The sequence below is a fragment of the Calliphora vicina genome, chromosome 5 (assembly GCF_958450345.1).
Source record: "Calliphora vicina chromosome 5, idCalVici1.1, whole genome shotgun sequence".
Lineage (NCBI taxonomy): Eukaryota > Metazoa > Arthropoda > Insecta > Diptera > Calliphoridae > Calliphora > Calliphora vicina.
In genome coordinates, this window is record NC_088784.1 from 7941822 (window position 1) to 7963959 (window position 22138).

A 22138-nucleotide genomic window follows, 5' to 3' on the forward strand; every position below is an offset into this window, starting at 1 on the left:
ATGTAAAATATTTAAGGATCAAACTGAATTAATATGGCTGCATTTTTCTGTTAAGGCTAGGATTTGTGGTTAATTTTTTATTGTGGGAAATAAGTTTCCCATAAAAGGGGAAATAAGTTTCCCCTTTACTGCAGTTTTTGGAGACGGACACGATGTAAAATTATTATGGCCGCCATAGACTATCAACATCGACCCTAACTTATTGGAAATCTCTTTAGCATCATTAGAGTTTAACGATATTATTTTTAACTTGAAATCAATTTGAATAGAACACAGTTAAGTCATCATCAAGCTTGAATATTTTCATTATTTAAATCTCCATTATCAATCAGATTTCCTTCGAAACTCGTCCTCCAATTTCAATTCAATCAACTCTAAAGTAGACCATCTTCAGTTTCTTAGATTTCTGGTCAAATTTGACGAATTTTCCTCAAAACTGAATCCATCTATCCTAATTGTGATTATTAAAAAGTCCATCAACGATTTTTAATTAAAATGCTCCTTTAAAAATCTCTGAACATCAAAGAAGTTTTAATCTTTTGGCAACACTTTAAAATAGATCATGAAGTTAATAGATCTGCCGCCAAAACATTATGGTCGCCATAGACTATTAACATCGACAATAACTTATTGGAAACCCCTTCAAAATCATTAGAGTTTAACGATATTCGTGTTATTTTGAAATCAATTTGAATAGAACTGAATTGAGTTTCAAGTTTGCAAGCTTCATACAGTTAAGCTGGAAAATATTCCCTATATAAAACTCCATCATGAATCAGATTTCCTTCGAATTTCAATTCCAATTATATCAACTCTAAACTATACCATCTTCAATTTCATAGATTCCTGGTCCAAGTATCCTTGCTGTTTTGACGTTCACATGAAGAATTTTTCTCAAAACTTGAGTACATCAATGATTTTCATACAAAAGTTCCTTTAAAAATCTCTGAGTCCTAAACATCAAAGTAGTTTTAATCATTCTTTTGGTAACACTTTAATTTGATTAATTCCTAAAATATATCATGAATGATGAGGAATTGAGCAGGGATCCAGCTTCATAATTAAAATTATTATACAAATGCTACTTTAAATATGTCTTAGTCATGAACGCCAAAGTATTTTTAATATTTTTTTTGGATTTGATTAATTCCATGACTTAAAACTGCGAGATTCACAAGAGATGGCTTATCATGTGAACGCAGTTTTTGGAAAATATCTAATTTTATGCCAACAAAGCGTCATATGTGGGAAGTTTTGCTTTACTTCTTTAATTTGAAAAAAGAGCATCTGAAACACATCGATTGCTCATCAAAGCTTATGGAGAATGTTTTCCATCGGTTTCAACGTGCGAGAGATGGGTTTGTGCGGTTCAGAAGTAGTGATTTTGACATGGAAGACAAAGATTGCCCAGGCCAGCCAAGAATAGGAGGGATTACTCCATGAAGATTGTTGTCAAACTCAACAAGAGCTTGCAAAATCATTAGGAGCCACTCATGAAGCAATTTCAAAACGTTTGCGAGCAGCAGTATTTATCCATAAGCTGGGAAATTGGGTACCATACGAATTGAAACCGAGAGACCTTGAAAGACGATTTTGTATGTCCGAAATGCTGCTTGAACGCTTAAAAAGAAAATCACTTTTTGCACCGAATCATTACTTGCGAATAAAAATTGATCCGTTACAATAACCCGAAGCGTAAGAGATTGTATGTGAAGCCCGTTCAACCAGCCGAATCGTAACCAAAGCCAAATATCCAAGGCGTTAAGGTAATGCTCTATATTTGGTGAGAGCAAAAGGCTCCTATCTATTATAAGCTGCTGAAATCTGACCAGACCATCACAAGGAACCTGTACCGAACGCAACTGATTTGTTTGAAACGAGTCAGACATGAAACCGTAATATTCCATCATGACATCGCTCGATCACATGTTGCAATACCTAATAAAATGTATTTAAAATGAAGGGGGTTTGAAGTGCCTCACTCGCTTTATAGTCCAGACCTTGCCACGTCCGACTACTATTTATTTTGATAGATGTAGAACGCTCTCTCTGGGATACGCTTCACTTTAGAACAGAGTATCAGACATTGGCTTAATTCGTTCATGGCCTCAAAAGATGAGCAATTCTTTTGGCTCAGAAACCATATGTTTCCAGAAAGATGGGAAAAGGTCTTAGCTAACAATGAACAATACTTCGAATAAATTTATATTATACAAATGTTTCAAAATAAAAGTTAAAATTTTTTAATAAATCCGAGTTTTCCTCAGGATTGAAACAATCTTTATATTACTTCAAAAAATTAATGTTAAAAATATCTAAGAATATCCTGAGTCTTATCGTTTTTAGTTACAATATTATATTGATCAGTGTCACAAAATTTAGTTGTTCCAATCGTAGCTATTTGCAATAAAGTCAGTAGAAATTTTTAATAAAATATTTATTTCCAATTTTTATTTCTTCCAAATTAAATCATTCAAACAGCAAATAGTTTACTCTGTTTAAAGGTCAATCAATTCTTTAGCATTATTAGGAAATATTATATTTCTAAACAACAAACTCTTTCCTAATAGATACAACAAAAAACAAACAAGATCATATTTTAACCATTAATCAAAATCAAACACTTTCAAGAAGATCCCAAACAAAAACTACCCAAAGAAATATAAATAAATAAAAATACAAGCGCCACTTTTGAGTGTCTCTTTTCACTCAATTATAATTCTTGCTCATTTTCTTAAGCAAGAGAGCCGCTCTCCAAAACAACAAGGTTGCCAGCACTCCTCTGAACTCATAAAACTCAAACCTTCTCGTTAAAAACCACAAAATCTCTTTACAAGTAACAAAACTGAAGAAAAAAATAACTTTTTTCAAAACATCTGCCCTGAACTAAGAAATTTTCAACATCTTTCAAATAAAATTATTGAATATTGTTAAACGAAATAAGAAAAAAGTCATTACTTTTAAATCCTAGTTGTAAAATAATAAAATCAACTGCACACATGCCATAAATACCGACGCGTGGTAAAGATGCTTTCAAAACGAAGAAACGGAAAAAAATATCTTAGCCAGGTAACAACTTTTATTGCCCGAAACCCTTAAACCTTACAAGAGTAGGCTGAAAACCACCCCCTGTATTGTGCAGCGTACTTAAAGAACGGGCTCAAGACACTAAAACTTAAAAATTTTGCATTTGTAGGGTTTTTCTTTCTTTTCTTTGGCCAAACAACCCCCAATTTATTACTTACATTGATTGGCCCGTGTCTAAGAAATTGCTTGATATCAAAGCAGCTGTAGTCATGATTTAGCACAAAACTTTAAGATTTTCAAAATAAATTAAGGCAAAAAAGCCGGCTGTGCCAACCACCCTAAAGATTTGCTGTGTCTTAAATTCATATAAATCTTTTAATTGTTATGCCCCCAGTTTTTTTTCACTAATGAGCAATAGTTTTTCTTAATTGTCCAGGATTTTGAAACCAGCTGCTGGTTATAAGAAAATAAAAGCAATCAAGTGTTAAGCATCAAATATTTTCACAATATTTTTAATATTATGTTTTCTTTTCAGTCTAGACTTTTTAATTATTAATATTCCTTTTCGTTTATTTACTTTTAGTTGTTTACATTATTGTGTACCGTTTAGTAGTCTAATCTCTGCTTAGCCATTTAAATGTTTTAGTTTAATATTTAATCTGGCCACTTAAACCCTCGGTTTACCAACATTTCACAGTTTAGTTAGTTAGTTGCTGGTTTTTAAAATGTAACTGTTTGCTTAGGTTTTGTTTTGCTTAAACTGGTTTTAGCTGATTTTTTTTTTGTTTATTTTGCAGTTAATCTGTTTTGAGTCAAAATATTGTCGGATTTTTGTATGTTTGTTGAGTAGATGTTCGTTCATAGTTTTAAGAATTTTATAATCCGTTAACGAGACATTATTGTTTTAGATATTTGGAATTGGGAATCTGTATTGGCGTCTTGTTTTTAGCGCCAGTTTCAAATGATCTGAATTCATATAATTTAATCCAACACTATGAGTATTTCTAGAAAATGTGAAGATTAGTATTTTTAACTTCGACAAATTATAGATTGCCACATCAACGATAAAAATGATTTTATATATATGTGAACCGATTTGTCTGAAACTAATAAAAGGAAAACTTAGTGTTTTTAGCTTCGAAAATGTCGAATTTTGTTCCAACAAATCGTCATATGCGGGAAGTTTTGCTTTACTTCTTTACTTCGCCCAAACCAGCTAAAAAAGTTTGAAGACCAAGAATTGGAGGCATTACTCCATGAAGATTGTTGTAAAACTCAACAAGATCTTGCAAAATAATTGGAAGCTACTCAAGCAGTAATTTCAAAATGTTTGCAAGCAGCAGGATTCATCCAAAAGCAGGGGTACCATAAGAATTGAAGCTGAGAGACCTTGAAAGACGATTTTGCTTGAACGATATAAAAGAAAATCATTTTTGCACCAAATCATTACTTGCGATAAAAAAGGGATCCATTACGATAACACGAAGCGTGAGAAATCGTATATGAAGCCCGGCCAACCAACCGGAATCGACACCAAAGTCAAATGACCATGGCGTCGAGGTAATGCTCTGTATTTGGTGGGACGAAAAGAGTGCTATCTATTATGAGCTGCTGAAATCTGTGAATGCCATTACAGGCAACCTGTACCGAATGCAACTGATTCATTTGAAGCGATGATTGGGTGAAAAACTTCCAGAATTTGCGGCCATATTCCATCATAGCAACGCTCTGCTACATGTTTAAATATCTATTAACAAGTATTTAGAATGAAGTGGTAGTGAAGTTCTGCCTTACCCGTCCAGACCGTTCCCCGTCCGACTATTATTTGTTTCGATCGATGCAGAACGGCCTCAAAAGAGGCGCAGAATCCATATGTTGCCAGTGAAATGAGCAATAACGGTTTTATTCAAATAAAATTTGTTTTCGAAAAGGCTTCTAAGTCTACAGCCGCAGAAACGGAAAGAGAACGAGAATCACGGCTTCAGCAAATGCATCGCTGTGCATCTTCATCGAGAGCTGCAGAGACACCTCAACAGCATATCGAAAAACTAGAAGCCAATCGCTCGATCAAGCAAAAGAATCAATTTAAAGTTGCCGGCATTTTAAGGATCTACTGATTGGCGCAATGAACAAACATTGCTTACATTGCAGCATTTTGAAGTTCCCTAAGGAATCTCCAGGAATTTTCTGTTCGAACGGTAAAGTTATTCTGCTATCAGTTATTGAGCCGCCTGAGCTACTTCTAAGTTACATTTTCGGTGCCAATCCTATTTCCAAGCACTTCCTTCAAAATATCCAAAAAAGCAACTCATGCTTTCAAATCATGTCGGCTTCATGCCAATCTAGGTCAAATGTACCACAGAATTGGATCATTGCTCCCAATGATGATGCGAAGTTCTTTGAAATTAATTTCACTGGAAAGGAATCTACAGAAGCCGAATGCTATCGACGAATATTCTTATGCATTTGCTGCAATACCCTTCTGCCGAAACATTTTCAAAACAATTGTTGGACATAGGAAATGGAAAAATTCCAATTGATCCCGCCACAAATGAGATTTCGTTCCCAAACTTCTGCCAAATCATTCAAATATTCAAGTCGTTGTCGACAAGGTATTCCCAAGTCTTACAGCCAACTACAAAAATTCGGATTTGTTGTGGGAACGTGTAATTTTGGTAACAACAAATTATGATGTTAACAAGCTCAATGGCCAAATACAATTGAAAGTGCCTGGCGAAACAAAATAATACAAATCGATTGACACAGTTAAAGGTTGGATTACCGACTTTGTCCGACACTGTATATTAATGAACGAAGAACAAGCCGTCGATTATCCTACTGAATTTTTGAATTCATTGGAACCAGCCTGACAGCCACCACATGTATTAACATTGAAGGTTGGATTACCGTCTTTGTCCGACACTGTATATTAAAATCGAGATCGAGATGCAATATAAAACAGATGTTTTCTAAGGGCCAGCAACGTGCACCACCGGGTTCAGCTAGTAATTTATAAAATAGCATTTATAATTTAAATTTGAAGTGTAATAAAATATTACGTTGGGAAAATATTGATAAAAGTTATTTTATCAAAATTTTTGGAAGTTGTTCTAAAATAACTCGTTCTAGTTTAATAACAGCATTCTAACTAATACCGTAATTCTAAAGAACTTCTATAGAGTTTTCTATGATCCTCAGTTATTTAGCATTAATGATACACTGTCTCTAGACTAGATCACTATTTAGTAGATCACTTATTAATTCCGAAACAACTGCATGTATTCAATTTAAAACCTTATACATATTGTTACGTTTTAACCTTTTCAAAACGTTGGTTTATTTCCTTTAAACAAACCGGATATTTTTGATTGCAAATAAAAGCCGTTTAGTAGTTTGAAAATTGTAACAACTCTTTATTTATTTAAAATGTAAAACAACAGAATTAAATAGTCACTCAATGTTTTTTATACACGTTTATAAATTCGCAGAAATACTGACACACTTTATAATGTACACGAATTCACTTGACAAACACAGCACTCAGTTGATGTTTATTCGAAAAGCGTATCTGATAAACTAACGACTGCAACCTCTGCCACTATTTATAACACTGTCATCTGCACTCTAGACTGCTCTTTAACTGTCTAGAGCTTTCTAATACATACGCCATCTGTGGTGTACTTTCTACAATGTTCTTTAACTGAATATTCGAATTCGAATATACGGTCGCAGCAAACAGCGTTGCCATACTTACGATCAATGGTCAACTGAAAGCTTTTATTCAATGTTAATAATGCCCACAGATATGTTAAAGTTTGAAAGCATTCTGCAACTTTAAATCAGCCGTTAAAATCGTTATATTTGAATTGAAGTACAATTTCGTAACAATATATTTTGTTCCGAGTTCATTCAAATCAATTCCAACGAAAAACTTGAGCAAGTATTGGTTTAATTTACTTGAAAATTAATAATAAAGATCTATTATTTGGAAAGAAATTAAAAAGAATATTTTTTTCCAAAAAATTTTTAATTAGTTCTTAATAAAGTTTTGGAAACAATGGCCAAGTTGGCACATAAAAATTGTCAAATTTAGTTTTTTACTTCAACATATAAAAATAGTGGATTCATGTATTTTTATTATTACAAATTAGAATCAAGGATCATGGCTGGAATGTAATTCATTTCTAACAAAACTTGTTTAAATATTTTAATCCTTAAAACCGTAATATAATTTTAAGCTAGAATCTTCACTTTTTCTAGATTTATTACTTACTAATGGCAGTAAATCAATCTTAAATTTGAAAATTTAATTTTTACATTTTCTTTCAAAACTAAATATTGAGAGCAAGTCGAAATATTTTTAAAAATTATCTGCATAAAAATTGTGCAGAAAATGGAAAAGTTTTTCTATTATGCCATAAACAATGAACATTTATGAAAAATGTTTAACCAATTAAACAAATTTAAAAAAAAAAATCTTCCAATTCCGATTAATTTTATTTGAAACAAAATTGTCACCGATTATTCCAATAGTTCATATTTTATCAGCAACACTACATAAATAATTAAGTTTAATATTTCTATTTAGAAATATCCCCACTGGATTTAAAATAACATAACGAAACCCCCTTAAAACGGCAACTCTTGCTATGAGTATGATAAATACTCATATTTATTCTCCCCCTCACTAAAAGAGTGCATTCAATTTTAATACTCTTTAAAGAGTCTAGTAAAGAGCTCTAATAATGAGTTGTTTAATTCATAATAAAAAACACTCATTATTTAAATAAACGTTCAGTTGTGCTATATTTTAGCAAAATAAATTGTAATTCCCATGTCTATTTACTAAATATATGACAAACATATTTGAGTAATATTATAAAATAAAATTAAATTTTCACACCAAAAACTATAGGGGTCAATTTACATATAATAGAAATGGACCCCAGAAATATGTTATTTATGTGGGGTATATAGGAACTAGTAATTTTTAATATTAAATAACAAAAACAGTTTGATAAAATCACACATATCATAGTCAAAAAAGAACCACAGGAAACGCTAGATCTAATAAAAACTCAAGAGCTAAAGCTGGCTTCTTAAGAAAATATATTTTTAAAAATTTTTAAATAACAGAAAAATACTACTCTCTCTTATACTAAAGAAGAAACTTCCCTAAAACAAAGAAAAGTGCTCAATTTGTGTTTTATTTAATGTTGTTGCTTTTTACCTGATAAATTGAGTAGTTTTTAAAAGGGAATATTATGATGATGATCTCTACAACAACTACAGGTAATAATAAAAAGAAACTACAACAACAATGAACACAGTGTTAAGCGTGAGAATATTTAGTTTTGTGTGTGAAGCAAAAAGGATACTTTGAGTAGAACTGGAACTGTGTGTATTTGTATGAGATGGTGGTGTTTTTGAAGCGCTTCGTTAAGTAGCGACTTAATGTATGTCTCGGCCAACTAAGGATCAGTATCCTTTAGACGTTCATCCTGAACACACTAACGCGAGATCTTCGGGTTTTTAAGAAAACTAAAATTCTTAAAAATATATAAAAATTCGAAGATTTTTTAAAACATTTCTTGTTTTATTTAAATCTTTATAAAAAAAACTAAAGTGCAATTTTCAAAAAAGAACTATCTATCTGTTAACAAAAAAACCAAAGTTGTTTTTTATATCTATCTCAAAAAAAATCAAGTGTTGTGTTTGTTATAATTTAATAATACCTACAAAAAAACCTTATGGATTGCTGCTGTTATTGATTTTATTATCAATATAATTTGGATTATTTAACATCACCTACAAACATTTTTTGGATTATTAATTTTCTGTTGAACCTATAACTAAAACGCTACTTTATCATTATGGATTACAAAAATGAATTTCAATCTGATGATGACTTCGATTGCTCGAACAGTTACAGCGATAACTTCCAGCAACAATCAAATGGAGCGCAAAATCAATTTAATACCTCTCAAGGCCGTTTAAATAATGCCTCGGGTTTATCGAAAGCCGAATTGAGAAAGGTAAGAAGAAAGTGAAAGAAATTTTTTTTAAAAATTTAAATTTTTCAAAATTTTATATTTTTAAAAATAGCAAGAAATTCTATTGAAAAGCATATAAGTTATAGTTAAAAAAAATTTTAATTTTTTTCTATTAATATTTTTCAAAATTTTTTTAAACATAAAATTTTTCAAAATTTTTTATTTTTTAAGAAGATTAATAAATTCTATTGAAATGTATATAAAAATAGTTTAACAAAATTTTAATTTTTTTCTCTTAATATTTTTCAAAATTTTTTAAAAATTTAATTTTCCAAAATTTTAAATATTTAAGAAGAGCAATAAATTCTATTGAAATACATATAAAAAACAAAATTTGATTTTATTTTCTTAATATTTTTTTTTAAATATTTTTTTTTAATTTTTTGTTTTAATTTCCAATTTCATTTCTTTTATAAATTTTAAAGTTTATTTGTTATTTCCTGCTTTTAAATTTAAAATTAAATTCAAAAATTTATTTTATTTTTGTTTTAAAACTGAATTTTTTTTAATAAATTTATTAATAATTTTTTTTCTTTTAATTTTTTTAGACCAATAAACCTATTATGGAAAAACGTCGCCGTGCACGCATTAATCACTGTTTAAATGAATTGAAATCTTTGATATTGGAAGCCATGAAAAAAGACGTAAGTATTAAAAGAAATTGCAAAAGTTTTTATACAAAAACAAAAAATTCTTAACAAAAAAGTTTAAACTCCCTTTTTTCCTAAAATTACTTTCTGCCAATTCAAACTTAAGCGGCTTAAATCAAAGTGATCGACAACAACTAATAAAACAAGATTTTTTTTAAAAGTTTGTATTAAACAAACCTGTTTAATCCTGCTGAGACAAGCTTGTTTACACTTATAACCTTAAAAAACCCAACTCCAACGCCTCCCTTCTTCTTTCTTACCAAAAAAATGATCTGTTTTTGGTTTCTTTTCAACAAAAAAATATTAAAGATCATTGATCAATAAAAAAATATAAAAAAATTATGTTTTGTATAGACAAAAAACCTACCTGCGTGGGAATATATTTTTGCTGGCGATAATTCATTAAAAATCAAGAGTGTTGAAGCTCGCTATATTTGTACAAACATTTAAGATCATGCTGCTCATGATTGTCTGTCTGTCTGTCTATCTGTTGCTTGTATTATGAGTAACACGAACTGGGAATGTCTGCAAAGAGAGTTAAACAAAACAAAAATAAAAAAACGATCATCCATCCATTTATCGTTTTGGGATGATCATTTAAAGTAAAATGAATGAAATTTTTGCTGGTTTTTATATATATTCCCACCTTAAAGGTGGTTGGTTGTTTGGATGTTAAGCTTCTTTGGCAACAGATTTTGTTCTCATCACATTTACTGTGGCCTTAAATCCTCTTAAAACACAAAAAGTTAAAAAAAATCAGCTTCATAAACTTGTTGTCGGTATTGTGGTGGTGGTGTTTACAATCTGAGGATCTGTCTGCTTTAGTTTGTTAACTGATGTCTGGCCAATATATTTTTTTTCTGTTGTTAAGCCCTTTATTTTCTTTTTATTTCTTTTTACCAAGTTTTCGTTAAGAAAACAAATTGCTATCAATTAGATGTTTTCATGTTGCCTTGTAAAATGTTGGCAACATGATCATATTTTTTTTGTAGCATTTTTATCAAGGCAACAACAGTTTTGTTAGGTTTAAAGAGAAAAAATAAAAATGTGCGAAATTTTCTTGAACAGCGTGAGCAAAACAAAAACGAAACGTAACAAGTTTAAGAACTCAAACAGAAACAGGCGGCTTTTTAACAAAGACTTTGTGGAAGCCTGGGAAAATTTTCAGTTGAGCAAATATTTTAAGCATAGCCTCTAGCAATTAAGAGTATTAAGAAACTATATAAATTTACCAGATCACTAATTTCAATTTTTCTTTTCTCTCTCTCTTTTTAGCCGGCCCGTCATACCAAATTGGAAAAGGCTGATATCTTGGAAATGACTGTTAAACATTTGCAATCTGTGCAACGGCAGCAGCTAAATATGGCCTTGCAAACCGATCCCACCGTTATACACAAATTCAAGACTGGCTTTATGGAATGTGCCGATGAGGTGAATCGTTATGTTGGCCAATTGGATGGTGTGGAGGATGGTGTACGCCAAAGACTAAATAGCCATTTAAACAATTGTGCCACCAGTCTGGAACAAATCGGTTCTATGACCAATTTCTCCAATGGCTATCGTAATGGTGCTTCCAACAACTTATTTGGTAATAATATGCCTCTCAATGTACCCACCGCTACATCTCTGTTTCCTGCTTTGCCACAAGATTTGAATAATAATCCTGCTGCCGGCATACAAATGGGTGGTGTTCAATTGATACCCTCCAGATTACCCTCGGGAGAATTTGCTTTAATTGTGCCAAATACTGCTAACAATACTACTACAGTCAATGCTGCCCTAATTAACAACAATTCCAATCCTGCTTTTCCCGCTTGGCCATCTAATGCCTCCAACTCAGCCGCCACTTCTAACAACTCAGCACAAATCAATGATTTTGCCGCCAATTTTAAGAGACTAAGTGCTTTCTCTAAACCCCAAAATACGTTAATAAATCCTCTTAAAGCTAATGCTGTGAATAGCTTTCCTCAACAAACTTTAAACACCAATGCCAACTATCAACATCCAACACACAACCAACAGCATCAGCAAGCTTTCCACAGCACCACCACCACCAGTCCCCCCTTAAGTCCGATTTCTTCTGTCTCTAGTCATAATGAGGACTCTATAATGCATACTAGCTCCGATTTCGCCACTTCGCGTTCGGTTTCACCACGCCAGGATAAACACAACAATACCTTTTCGGGTGTCTTTGCCTCACCGCCCTCAAGTGCCGAGAATTCGTTTGTCTTTACAGCTGCTGGAAATTTGCAACAGCAACAGGTTTCCTCCACCAGCAGCAGTGATTTGAATACCAGCTCTAGTTCCTCATTGAAAAGATCCTTTTCGGAAACAGCCGATTCAAGTATTTGCTCGGAAGATGAGCACTCCAGCAAGAAATATCAAAAGCAGCAACAAGATGAAGAAGATCAGGATAGTATGTGGAGACCTTGGTAAAAACAAAAGATCAAAAATATTGACTTAAAAGACAACAATTACATTTGTAAATCATGAAAACTTTGCTATTTCGAAACCTTTTAAAAGATTCCTAAGATCGTTTGGGAAATTATTTTTAAAATTTTAAAATTGTTTAATTAATAATTTTGTTCAAAAACTTTTTAAATTTATTACATCCCTTAACTGTACATTATTACTAACACAGAAATCTATTATAATTTATGTTGAAATCTTACAAAATTATTAAGTTTATTTTAACTGTTTTTTTCTAACGATTTTTTTTAAGAATTTGTTTCTTTTCATTTTATTGTAATTATTATCTTATTATTTCCTTTTTTTATTAATTAATCTTTTTTTATATATATTTATCTGTGATTTGTACATAATTTGATTTTTTGTAAAAATATTTTGTTTAGTTATGTTTTAATTTTAATTATAATTATTTTTTTATTTTCATTTATAAAATTATAATATTTCTATTAAGTTTTTGTAATTTTAAGTATTTAAATTTTGATTTTCTTTTTTCATTTAAAAAAAATATTACAAGTTTTGTTTGTGCTCTTTTCGAAAAAAAAAAAATTATTAAAGTTTATAAAATTGTTTAAGTTTTTTTTAAAAAGCATAATGATGAAAAAAATATGATTGAAAATATGGCTGCAATTTTCTAATAGTTTAAAATAAAATATAAGAATATAACTGAAAAATAATTGAAAATTTTTTATTGAGATTATGGGAATTTTGGATTGTTGGGAGAGTAACGATGAAAGTGGTTGAACTCAGTGGTTGGCACTCATAGCCACCAGGGGCAAACCCGATATATTCAGTCGGATGTACACAACCCTTCACGAAATTATTCTTTAAAATAAAAATTTTAAATTTTTTTTGTAAGAAAAATGTTATTGCAAAAATTGTTTGCTCAAAATTTCTTCAATTTTTAAAAATTTATTAGTGAAAGCAATTTTATCACAAGAAAAAAGTTGTATGACAAAACAAGCAAGAGAGCTATATTCGGCTGTGCCGAATCTTATATAACCTTCACCAAATTATACTTTAAAATACAAATCTTAAATATTTTTAGGTTTACAAAATTAAAATTTCTTTTTCGAAATTGTTTTTTTAATTTTTTTTTTAAAATTTATTAATGAAAACAATTTTTGACAAAAAAAAAATTTTTGGTGAAAAAAAATTCAGGATAAAAAATTATTATTTTTTATTATGACTCATTGTAGTTCCAATGTTTATATTAATGTCTTTGTAATCCAGATATAGATACAAAAATCAAGGTTGTCCTGGTTTTTTCTTTATATCTCAGCCATTTGTTGCCAGATTTTCTCGATTTTAAATAGCAACTGAACTGGATCTTTAGCGGATATATTGATAAATGAATGTAAGTTATTTGAGGAGCTACAAAAAATTTAAACATACAGACGGACATGGCTATATCGACTATATCCAGAATATATTTACTTTGTGGTGTCACAAATAAAAAATGTAGAATTTAATAAAAACGGAATGACTTAATCTCAAAATAAGTTTTATGCTACTTTACAATATATTTGCTAATGGGACAATGTCTGTTTGTACCGGCCACCGATCTAAATAGATGTGTGAAGTCTAATAGGTTTTTGTTTCCAGTTGCTAAAAAGAAGCACTTTATTCTAAGCATTTTTTGAACACACCACTTTTTTGCCTCCATTTCTATTATTGGGAGCAAATGGCTTCCACAAAGCATCTCCATCTTACTCGGTTTGCTGCTGTTGTTTTCGCGCCTTTACACGTAAGATTGCATTGTCTTAGTTCTTGGAGTATCGTGCTCTTCCAGGTATTCTTGGGCCATGAAGATTCCACTCTAGCGCCATCCTTGTAATACTATCGGGCATCTTCCTGATAGTATGGCCGATCCAGCTCCATTTTCTGCGTTTGATTAGTTTCAGTATGGGTTCCTCATTGGTTAAGTTCCAGAGATCCACGTTGCTGATGGAGTTGGGCCAGAATATCCTGCATATGATTCTGAGGCATTTATTGATGAATAACTTCTGTTGTTTTCGCGCCTTCCCCAGTAAGATTGCATTGATTTAGTTCTTAGAGTATCATGCGTTTTCAATTGTTGTTAGGGCGACCACGGCTTCTTTAGTCTCAATGATTCAACTCTAGCGCCATCCTTGTAATATTATAGGCCATCTTCTTGATAGTATGGACAATCAACCTCCATTTTCTGCGTTTGATTTGTTTCAGTATTGTTTAGTTTCGGAGAGCCATGTTACTGATGTTGTTAAGCCAGAATATCCTCAATACGATTCTAATGTGCTAATTGATAAATACATGTAACTTTTTCATGATTCTGTCAGGTTTCACTTCAGAACAACAGATATTTGAGAGTTTCTCTATACTGCATCCAGTCATCCGAATGCCGCCCTGACTCTGTTGAGCCTGTTTCTGCTCCGCCATTTGTTGTTGCTATACTGCCTAGATAGTAGAAGCTATCTATGAATTTAACTGTTTCTTTGTAGCATGATGTTCTATATGCTAACATTGTAAATTCTCATGACTTTGGTTTCCTTGATATTTATCTCAAATCCAATATTACGCGCTAATCTTTCCAGATCTTGTAGTTTCATTTGCATGTTGGAGATTTTATGCGAGAGTAGTAGACAAATATCATCCAAAACCTCGTGTTGGCCTAAGAGACTGCATGTAATTCCTTTTCTCTCTAAATAGACTTCGCACATTTTATCATCCAGCTCGATGGTGATAAAGAGCATCCTTGTTTTACTCCAGCGTTAGTATGAAATGATTGAATGATGTTCCCATTGTGAAAAGTAGAGAGTTCTGGCATCCTCGTATATAGCTCTTATGATCGAATTATTTTCTGGGATACTCCTTTCCTCAATGCTTTTCATATGGTATCGTCTGAGGGTATCGAAGGCTTTCTTGAAGTCTATGAACAGTAAATACAGGGGGTACTCCATTCTATAGAATGCGTAAAGTATTGGCCTCATCTAAGCAGCATCTATTTGGCCTTAAACCTGCCTGTTAATCTCACAGATTGTTCTCTATTTTGTTTTTTGGATTCTTAAGCAGAGTAATTCTTCTGTAGTTGTTGCAATCTTTGCTATCTCCAAATTGGATGCAGACTCTCACACCATTAAGTCATAACAAGTTCATACCAATATACACGATCAACTTTAACTTTAACTTCCGGAATAGTTATATGACTAAGGACAGCAGATCGGGCTTTATTTCTGATATCCTTGCCCTGTTGGTATCTTTCAGGCTGCCAAATATATGAACCGTCTTCCGGGAGATATTTTACGATATCGCTACAACGAATACTTAAACATGATTTCGTGAAGTTGGCTATTGAATTCTTGGAGCAATGAAGTCAGTTTGCACATGCTGGGATCAAAATATTTCCTATCCATAGAATCGTTGGAATGTTGGGGTAAAGAGGATAACAACAATAGAAGGATTAGAATGCAAACTCTGACTTCCGGAATGATTTAAATACAAAAATGGCCAGCAGATCGTTTGTTATCGTTTATGACTTTGATATCTTCCAATCTGCGCAATACCGGCACCATCTTCCAGCAGCAAATGCACACCATCAATACAACGAATCATTGAACTTGATCTCACGGCTTCGATCATTGCACAGTGGGAGAAATGGCCAATCTGGTGGCGCTTTAATTATATCTTTACAATTACTGATCTGATCTATTACAAATGTTCAGTGAAATTATAGCCAAGGATATGCTCTTTCAAAAAAATGCATTGGTAAGAGCTGTTGTCAAAATGTTTATTTAACTGCATAAATACTCTGACCTCTATTTGGTATATCTACATTACCATAGAACTTTTGGGAGTCAGGATAATAACAAGAGATGTCTGGAATGTAAACTAAGTATGTCTTTCGGAACGTTTCTAAGATGAAAACGATGACTTTGTCAGTTTTGTAACTTCTAGACTGCCCAATATCTGCAACGTCTTCCAGCAAAAATTTTACATCATCAATTCAATGAAATATTTAACATGATATTAAGAATTCTAGTATTGAAATCTTCCTGGAAAGTCTTGTGCAAAAAAACTGCATTTATTCTTTAGTTAGTTTTAATTTCGGAACATTAATTGGCTCAAAAAACGTACTTATCCCTTGAATTTTGAATTGTGTTGAATAATTGCAAGTTTAAAAAGGACATACCACATAACTAGTTTAAATGTTATACTAAATAAATGCTGTTATACTCAAGATCTATATATAAAAGTGAATGTGGTTTCTAAGTATGTTTATTAGAGTTCGTTTGTGACCAGGTCACTTCATTTGTTTTTCGGGTATCATAATTTTTCTGAAGGTTTTTGCGTAAATAAAAATAATGGCGTTCTTTTTATACCCTTCACCTTCGTGAGAAGGGTATATATAAGTTTGTCATTCCGTTTGTAATTTCTACATTTTTCATTTCCAAATCAAATAATTCTGTCAGACATGCTTTCGAGAAGTTTGCTATTTAAAATCAGCAAAATCGGTCCATAAATAACGGAGATATGAGCAAAAAACCAGGACAACCTCGATTTTTGACCTATTTTTTAGCTATATCTGGATTACTAAGTCATTAATATAACATTAATAATATGGATATCTAATGATAGATATTTCAAAGTCCATTGCAACGATGTAGATAAGGCTGGACCTACAATGGGTCAAAATCGGAAAAAATATTTTTTGACCCGAATTTTTTTTTCATCAAAAAATTTTTTTTTTCAATAATTTTTTTTCCAAAAAAAAAATTTTAAAAAAAATTTCAAAAAAATTAAAAAACAATTTTGAAAAATAATTAAAAAATTAAATTGTGTTTACCTAAAAAAAATTATTTTAAAGTATAATTTGGTGAAGGGTATATAAGATTCGGCACAGCCGAATATAGCTCTCTTACTTGTTTTTTGAAAAATTTCTCTCCTTGTGGTGGTTCAACGCACCTAAAGACGCGGATTTTGAGCACATTTTTCTGTAGAGCAAAAATTGCAAATCTGATTTCACCAATGGATTCTGCTGCATCAAAAACTAATACAATTGATGTTTTTGAATCCTTAAGAATAGTTCCACAAACCCACTACAAGGGGCGCAAATCTCATAAAAAAATAATTTTTGTTTTTTAAAAATGCACGATGAAAAGGCATTGTAGCTTAGCAAAACGGCACCAATATTTCCTTTCTATCACTAACCATTAAAAAGTTATGAGCATACAAAATTTTTAGTATAACAGTATTCACTCAAGAAAATCCTCAGTATAACAGTATTTTCTATAGAAAATCTTGTGATTAACAGTATTTTCTATAGAAAATCTTGTGATTAACAGTATTTTCTATAGAAAATCTTGTGATTAACAGTATTTTCTATAGAAAATCTTGATTTTTTGTTTCTGAATGCCTGGAAGGAACTATAGCATTTTGTTTTGGGAGGCGTGGTACCTCCCATACAAAATGTTTAGTATAACAGTATTCACTCAAGAAAATCCTCAGTATAACAGTATTTTCTATAGAATATCTTGTGATTAACAGTATTTTCTATAGAAAATCTTGTGATTAACAGTATTTTCTATAGAATATCTTGTGATTAACAGTATTTTCTATAGAATATCTTCAGTATAACAGTAGGAAAATAAAAACTGTGGGTTATAAATTGCATAATATCAAAATCCTTTAAAATAAACACTTAATTTTCTTTAATATTGTTTCATACATATTGGATTTATTTTAAAAAAAATACACTTTATATACTTATATATAAAAAAAGACTATTAATTTAAATAAAAATAATTAAATACAAATGCTATTTAAAATTCAAAATTTCACATTTATTTTTATTAAATTAATAATAGGAACTAGGAATTTTAAATATCACAGTTTCTCTTTATAACAAACTTGACATAACTTTGGAATAAATTTTATTTTCAATTCTTTTCATTAACCTCCAACGTATAACCGAATAATTTCTTCAGCATATTATATAAAATCAGTTGTCTCGTTACCTCCGCCTCATATTTCATGTAATCCTGAAGTCTTTCCTGTTTAAACAACGAGTCCAATTGATCAAATAATTCCATTTCCAATTTACGCATGCGCATATCCAACTCGGGAGTATGAGTGCCCGAAAATAAGGCCTGCATATAAACCGTGGATATCTGAGCCAATGAATCATCGAGTTGATTTAAAGTAACATCATTGTTGGCATGCGAGCTCTTTAAAGGCAGCATTAGTTTGGGGGAGGCACGATAATTAAGTAAATCATTGCACTTGATTAAATTTAAACTAAAGCATATAGTAGACAATACAATTAAACACTTGAACATTTTGTTTAAAAAAATTTTATTGTTTTCTTTAAGATATTTTCTAAATTTAACGCCTGCTTTTTCTTTATTTCACACTGCGTTTGTTTGCTATTTTCTTTTTAAATTTGATGTGAAAACTATTGCAAATTTCTCTCTAGTTTTGAGTTTTTATAGCAAATTTTTTTAGTTAAATATTAGATTTATTTATTTATATGTATTTATTTATGTTTTGTATGTTATCAGCTTGTTGTATATAGAGTTTTATTATTTGTTTGATGAATTTGTTTGCCTTTTAATCATGCATTTAATAAAAATTTATTTTCAAGGTGATTTCCTTAATTGCAATTTACAAAATGTTTTATTGTGCTCGCGCGTTTATAGCAAAATAGCGCAAAATTAAACTATCACTATCAGTTAAGGTCATGTTTATGCGTGTGTGGTCATTCATTTGTTTTCATTTCCGATTTAGATGTTTGTTTGGAGATTTTCACTTAAAAGATATGAAAAACATCTGGCTGTAGAGGAATTTCTAGACTAAGAGACGACAAATGTTTTCTATTGAATTGATAATTAGCTTATTTATTTCTTATTTAGACACTGGACAATTTATTTCTAAATGGAATTCAGTTATAAGCTTTGTAAGTTCTTATACCAATTTTAGAGAGAAAAAAGAATTGATACAAAACACAACTCGTTCCTAAGTGGTTGTGGCCGGTTTTGATTACAACACTTTATATGAAGGGGGCCTGTCATTTCAACACGGCTTTGTTGTCTTTTGAGAGAGTTAACTGTCGCCACTTAAATATGCCTCCAATCAAAACTTAATGATCTTGTTACTATGATACTACTCTGAGTTATTTATGCAAGCATTCTTTCATAAATTGTCTATTTTTTAATACATTTAAACTAGTATCACGTAACCGTGCCCTTTTTAAACTTGGGATTATTCCAAACAAGTCAAAGGATTAGTTCATTTTTGAGCCAACTAATTTTCTCATCATGTCCCAAAATCCAAACTAATTAAAGAATAAATGCAGTTCTTATGGAAACTTGGAGACTTTCCAGGAAGATTTCAGTGGTAGAATTATTGATATCGTGTTAAAAATGTATCACTGTATTGATGACATCAAGCTTTAGCTGGAAGTCGTTGCAGATATTGAACATCCTGGAAGATACAAAACTGTCAAAGTCATCAGAAATAATAGCCGCAGCTGTGATGGTTTTCGTCTTAGAATCATTCCCGAAAACATACTCAGTTGGCATTAAAGACATCTCTTGTTAATACCTTGAACCCAAAGTTGGGCCAAAGTATAAAAGCAGTTAAACCTACGAAACAGGAGATTTGATTGTCCAAGCCTTGAGATCAAGTTCAATGATTCGTTGTATTGATGTCGTACATTTCCTGCTGGAAGACGTTGCCGGTATTCAGCAGGCTGAAAGATATCAAAGTCATCAACGACAATAAAATATCTGGTGACAATTTTTATCTTTAAACCATTACGGAAGTTAGCGTTTTCATTCTAGTGCTTCTATTGCTATTATCCTTATACCCCAACATTAAAACTGTTCTACGGATAGGAATTATTAAGACGCCAGCATATGCAAACTGAAAGATTTCATTGCAACAAGAAGTCAATAGAAAACGACTCGAAATCATGTTTCAGGATTCGTTGTTGCAATGACGTAAAATACCTCCTGGAAGACGGAATGATATTCACAGGACATGGAAATCAGAGATAATCCCCGATCTGATGCCCTTAGTCATAACCATTTCGGAAGTTTGAGATTACATTCCAGTCTACTCTTGTTATTATCCTGACTCCAAAGGTTTTATGGTAATGCAGATATACTAAAGATGGACCATAGTAAAAATGCAGTTAAATAACATTTTGACACTAGCACTTACGAAACGGGAGATTTGATTGTCCACATAGATCCATAGAGATCAATTTCAATGAATCGTTGTATTGCGCAGGTTGGATGATATCAAAGTCATAAACGATAACAAACGATTTGGTGCCCATTTTTGTATTTAAATCATTCCGGAAGTCAGAGTTTGCATTCAAGTCCTTTTATTGTTGTAATCCTTACATCAACATTCCAACAATTCTATGGATAGGAAATATTTTGATACTAGCCCGTGCAAACTGACTTCATTGCTCCAAGAAGTCAATAGCCAACGACTCGAAATTATGTTTAGGGATTCGTTGTTGAGATGGCGTAAAGTACCTCCTCCATATTTAGCAACCTAAAAGATACCAATAGGTCAAGGACATCCGAAAATATTGGTATATTGGTTCCATTTTCATATTTTTAAATAGATGCGTGCAAACTATCTAAATTGAAACTGTTAATATCTTTAGAATTGTTAGTCAGATTTTATCATCTCATATTAATCTTATATTAAAGCAAATGAATCGCAGATTTAAATTTTTTTTCCTTGAATGCTTCCGGAATGATTTAACCCTTTACATTCCAGTTCCACTTAATTTTAGACGAAAATAAGCTTGATATTAATTCAGGTTCTCCTTCAGCAAAATCAAATGGATTACGAAAAGTTTCAGCTAAAGAAATTCTAAATGAAACTAAAGCTAAAGGAAATTTAATAAACTAGCTGAACCGGTGCGCTTCGCCACCCTAATTAGAAGCAAGAAATAGTACTATTAAGTCTCACTTTGTGAATATAATTGCAAATGTCTAATTTCATATTTCTGAGTCCATTATTATAGAAAATGCAAAAGAAAGTCACCTTTTGTGAATTCAAATTTATTTCAATTTTTTAGGTTTATTATTATAAAATATTCGAAAAAGTACCATTGCAATAAAGAAATAGTACCATTGATTATCACTTTTGAATTTGCATTCAATAAACCATAACCCGTTAAGAAAATTCAAAAAAGTACCCATGAGAATAAAGAAAAAGTACCATGAAGTATGCCCTTGAATTTTCACTCACTTGGGAGCATATATTTCATATTTCTATGTCCATTACTACAGAAAATTCATAAAGTACCATTAAAAAGTACCAAAAAGCCCCCACTTATGGGTTTCCACTCACTCGGGTCCACATAAGCTTAATTCCATGTTTTTAGGTTCATTGGTGTAGACATTACAAAAAATACCATTCGAATAACTCACTGAGGACCACATATGCTTAATTTCATGTTTCTAAGTCCGTTGTTATAGAAAATTAAAAAAAGTACCATTAGAAGAATAAAAAAGTACCTAGAGTTCAATTCTCACATTTTGGTACCTAAATATAATCCCCTATTTTTAACACTAACCTCACTCAGATACATATCAGCTAACTTTAATGTCGATAAGTGAAATAATTTAAAATGTTAAAAAAGTACCATTAGGAAAAAAGTATTTTGCAAAAATTGTTAATGCTACAGACATATCTAAAACGATTAAAATCTGTGTAAATGTGCCCAAGAATAAATATGTTTTAAACAAAGTTACCAAATTGTTTACCCGGATTTGGCCCAATATACACCTTGGCACTCGAGTTCTAAATAACAACCTGTTAGTTAATTTTTCTATAAATCGAGGAACCAATGTTAAAAAATTAGCAAAATTGGCTCAATAATTAGCAATAAAATGTATTTTTCCGATTTGATCCCCTTTTTGGTGCCTTTTTTATCCCCAT

At 31.3% G+C, this 22138-nt stretch overlaps 2 protein-coding genes across 2 annotated transcripts; one reads left to right on the forward strand and one right to left on the reverse strand.

Annotated features, from left to right (window-relative positions):
• Window positions 1-8883: 8883 nt before the first annotated feature.
• Window positions 8884-12195, forward strand: dpn (deadpan). Its single transcript, XM_065512282.1, has 3 exons — window positions 8884-9062; window positions 9629-9724; window positions 11006-12195. The coding sequence occupies exons 1-3, from the start codon at window positions 8901-8903 to the stop codon at window positions 12164-12166; spliced, it is 1419 nt and encodes a 472-aa protein (XP_065368354.1). The 5' UTR covers window positions 8884-8900; the 3' UTR covers window positions 12167-12195.
• Window positions 12196-18111: 5916 nt separating this feature from the next.
• Window positions 18112-18510, reverse strand: LOC135959851 (uncharacterized). The gene has a single exon (XM_065510946.1). The coding sequence runs from the start codon at window positions 18508-18510 to the stop codon at window positions 18112-18114; it is 399 nt and encodes a 132-aa protein (XP_065367018.1).
• Window positions 18511-22138: the final 3628 nt, after the last annotated feature.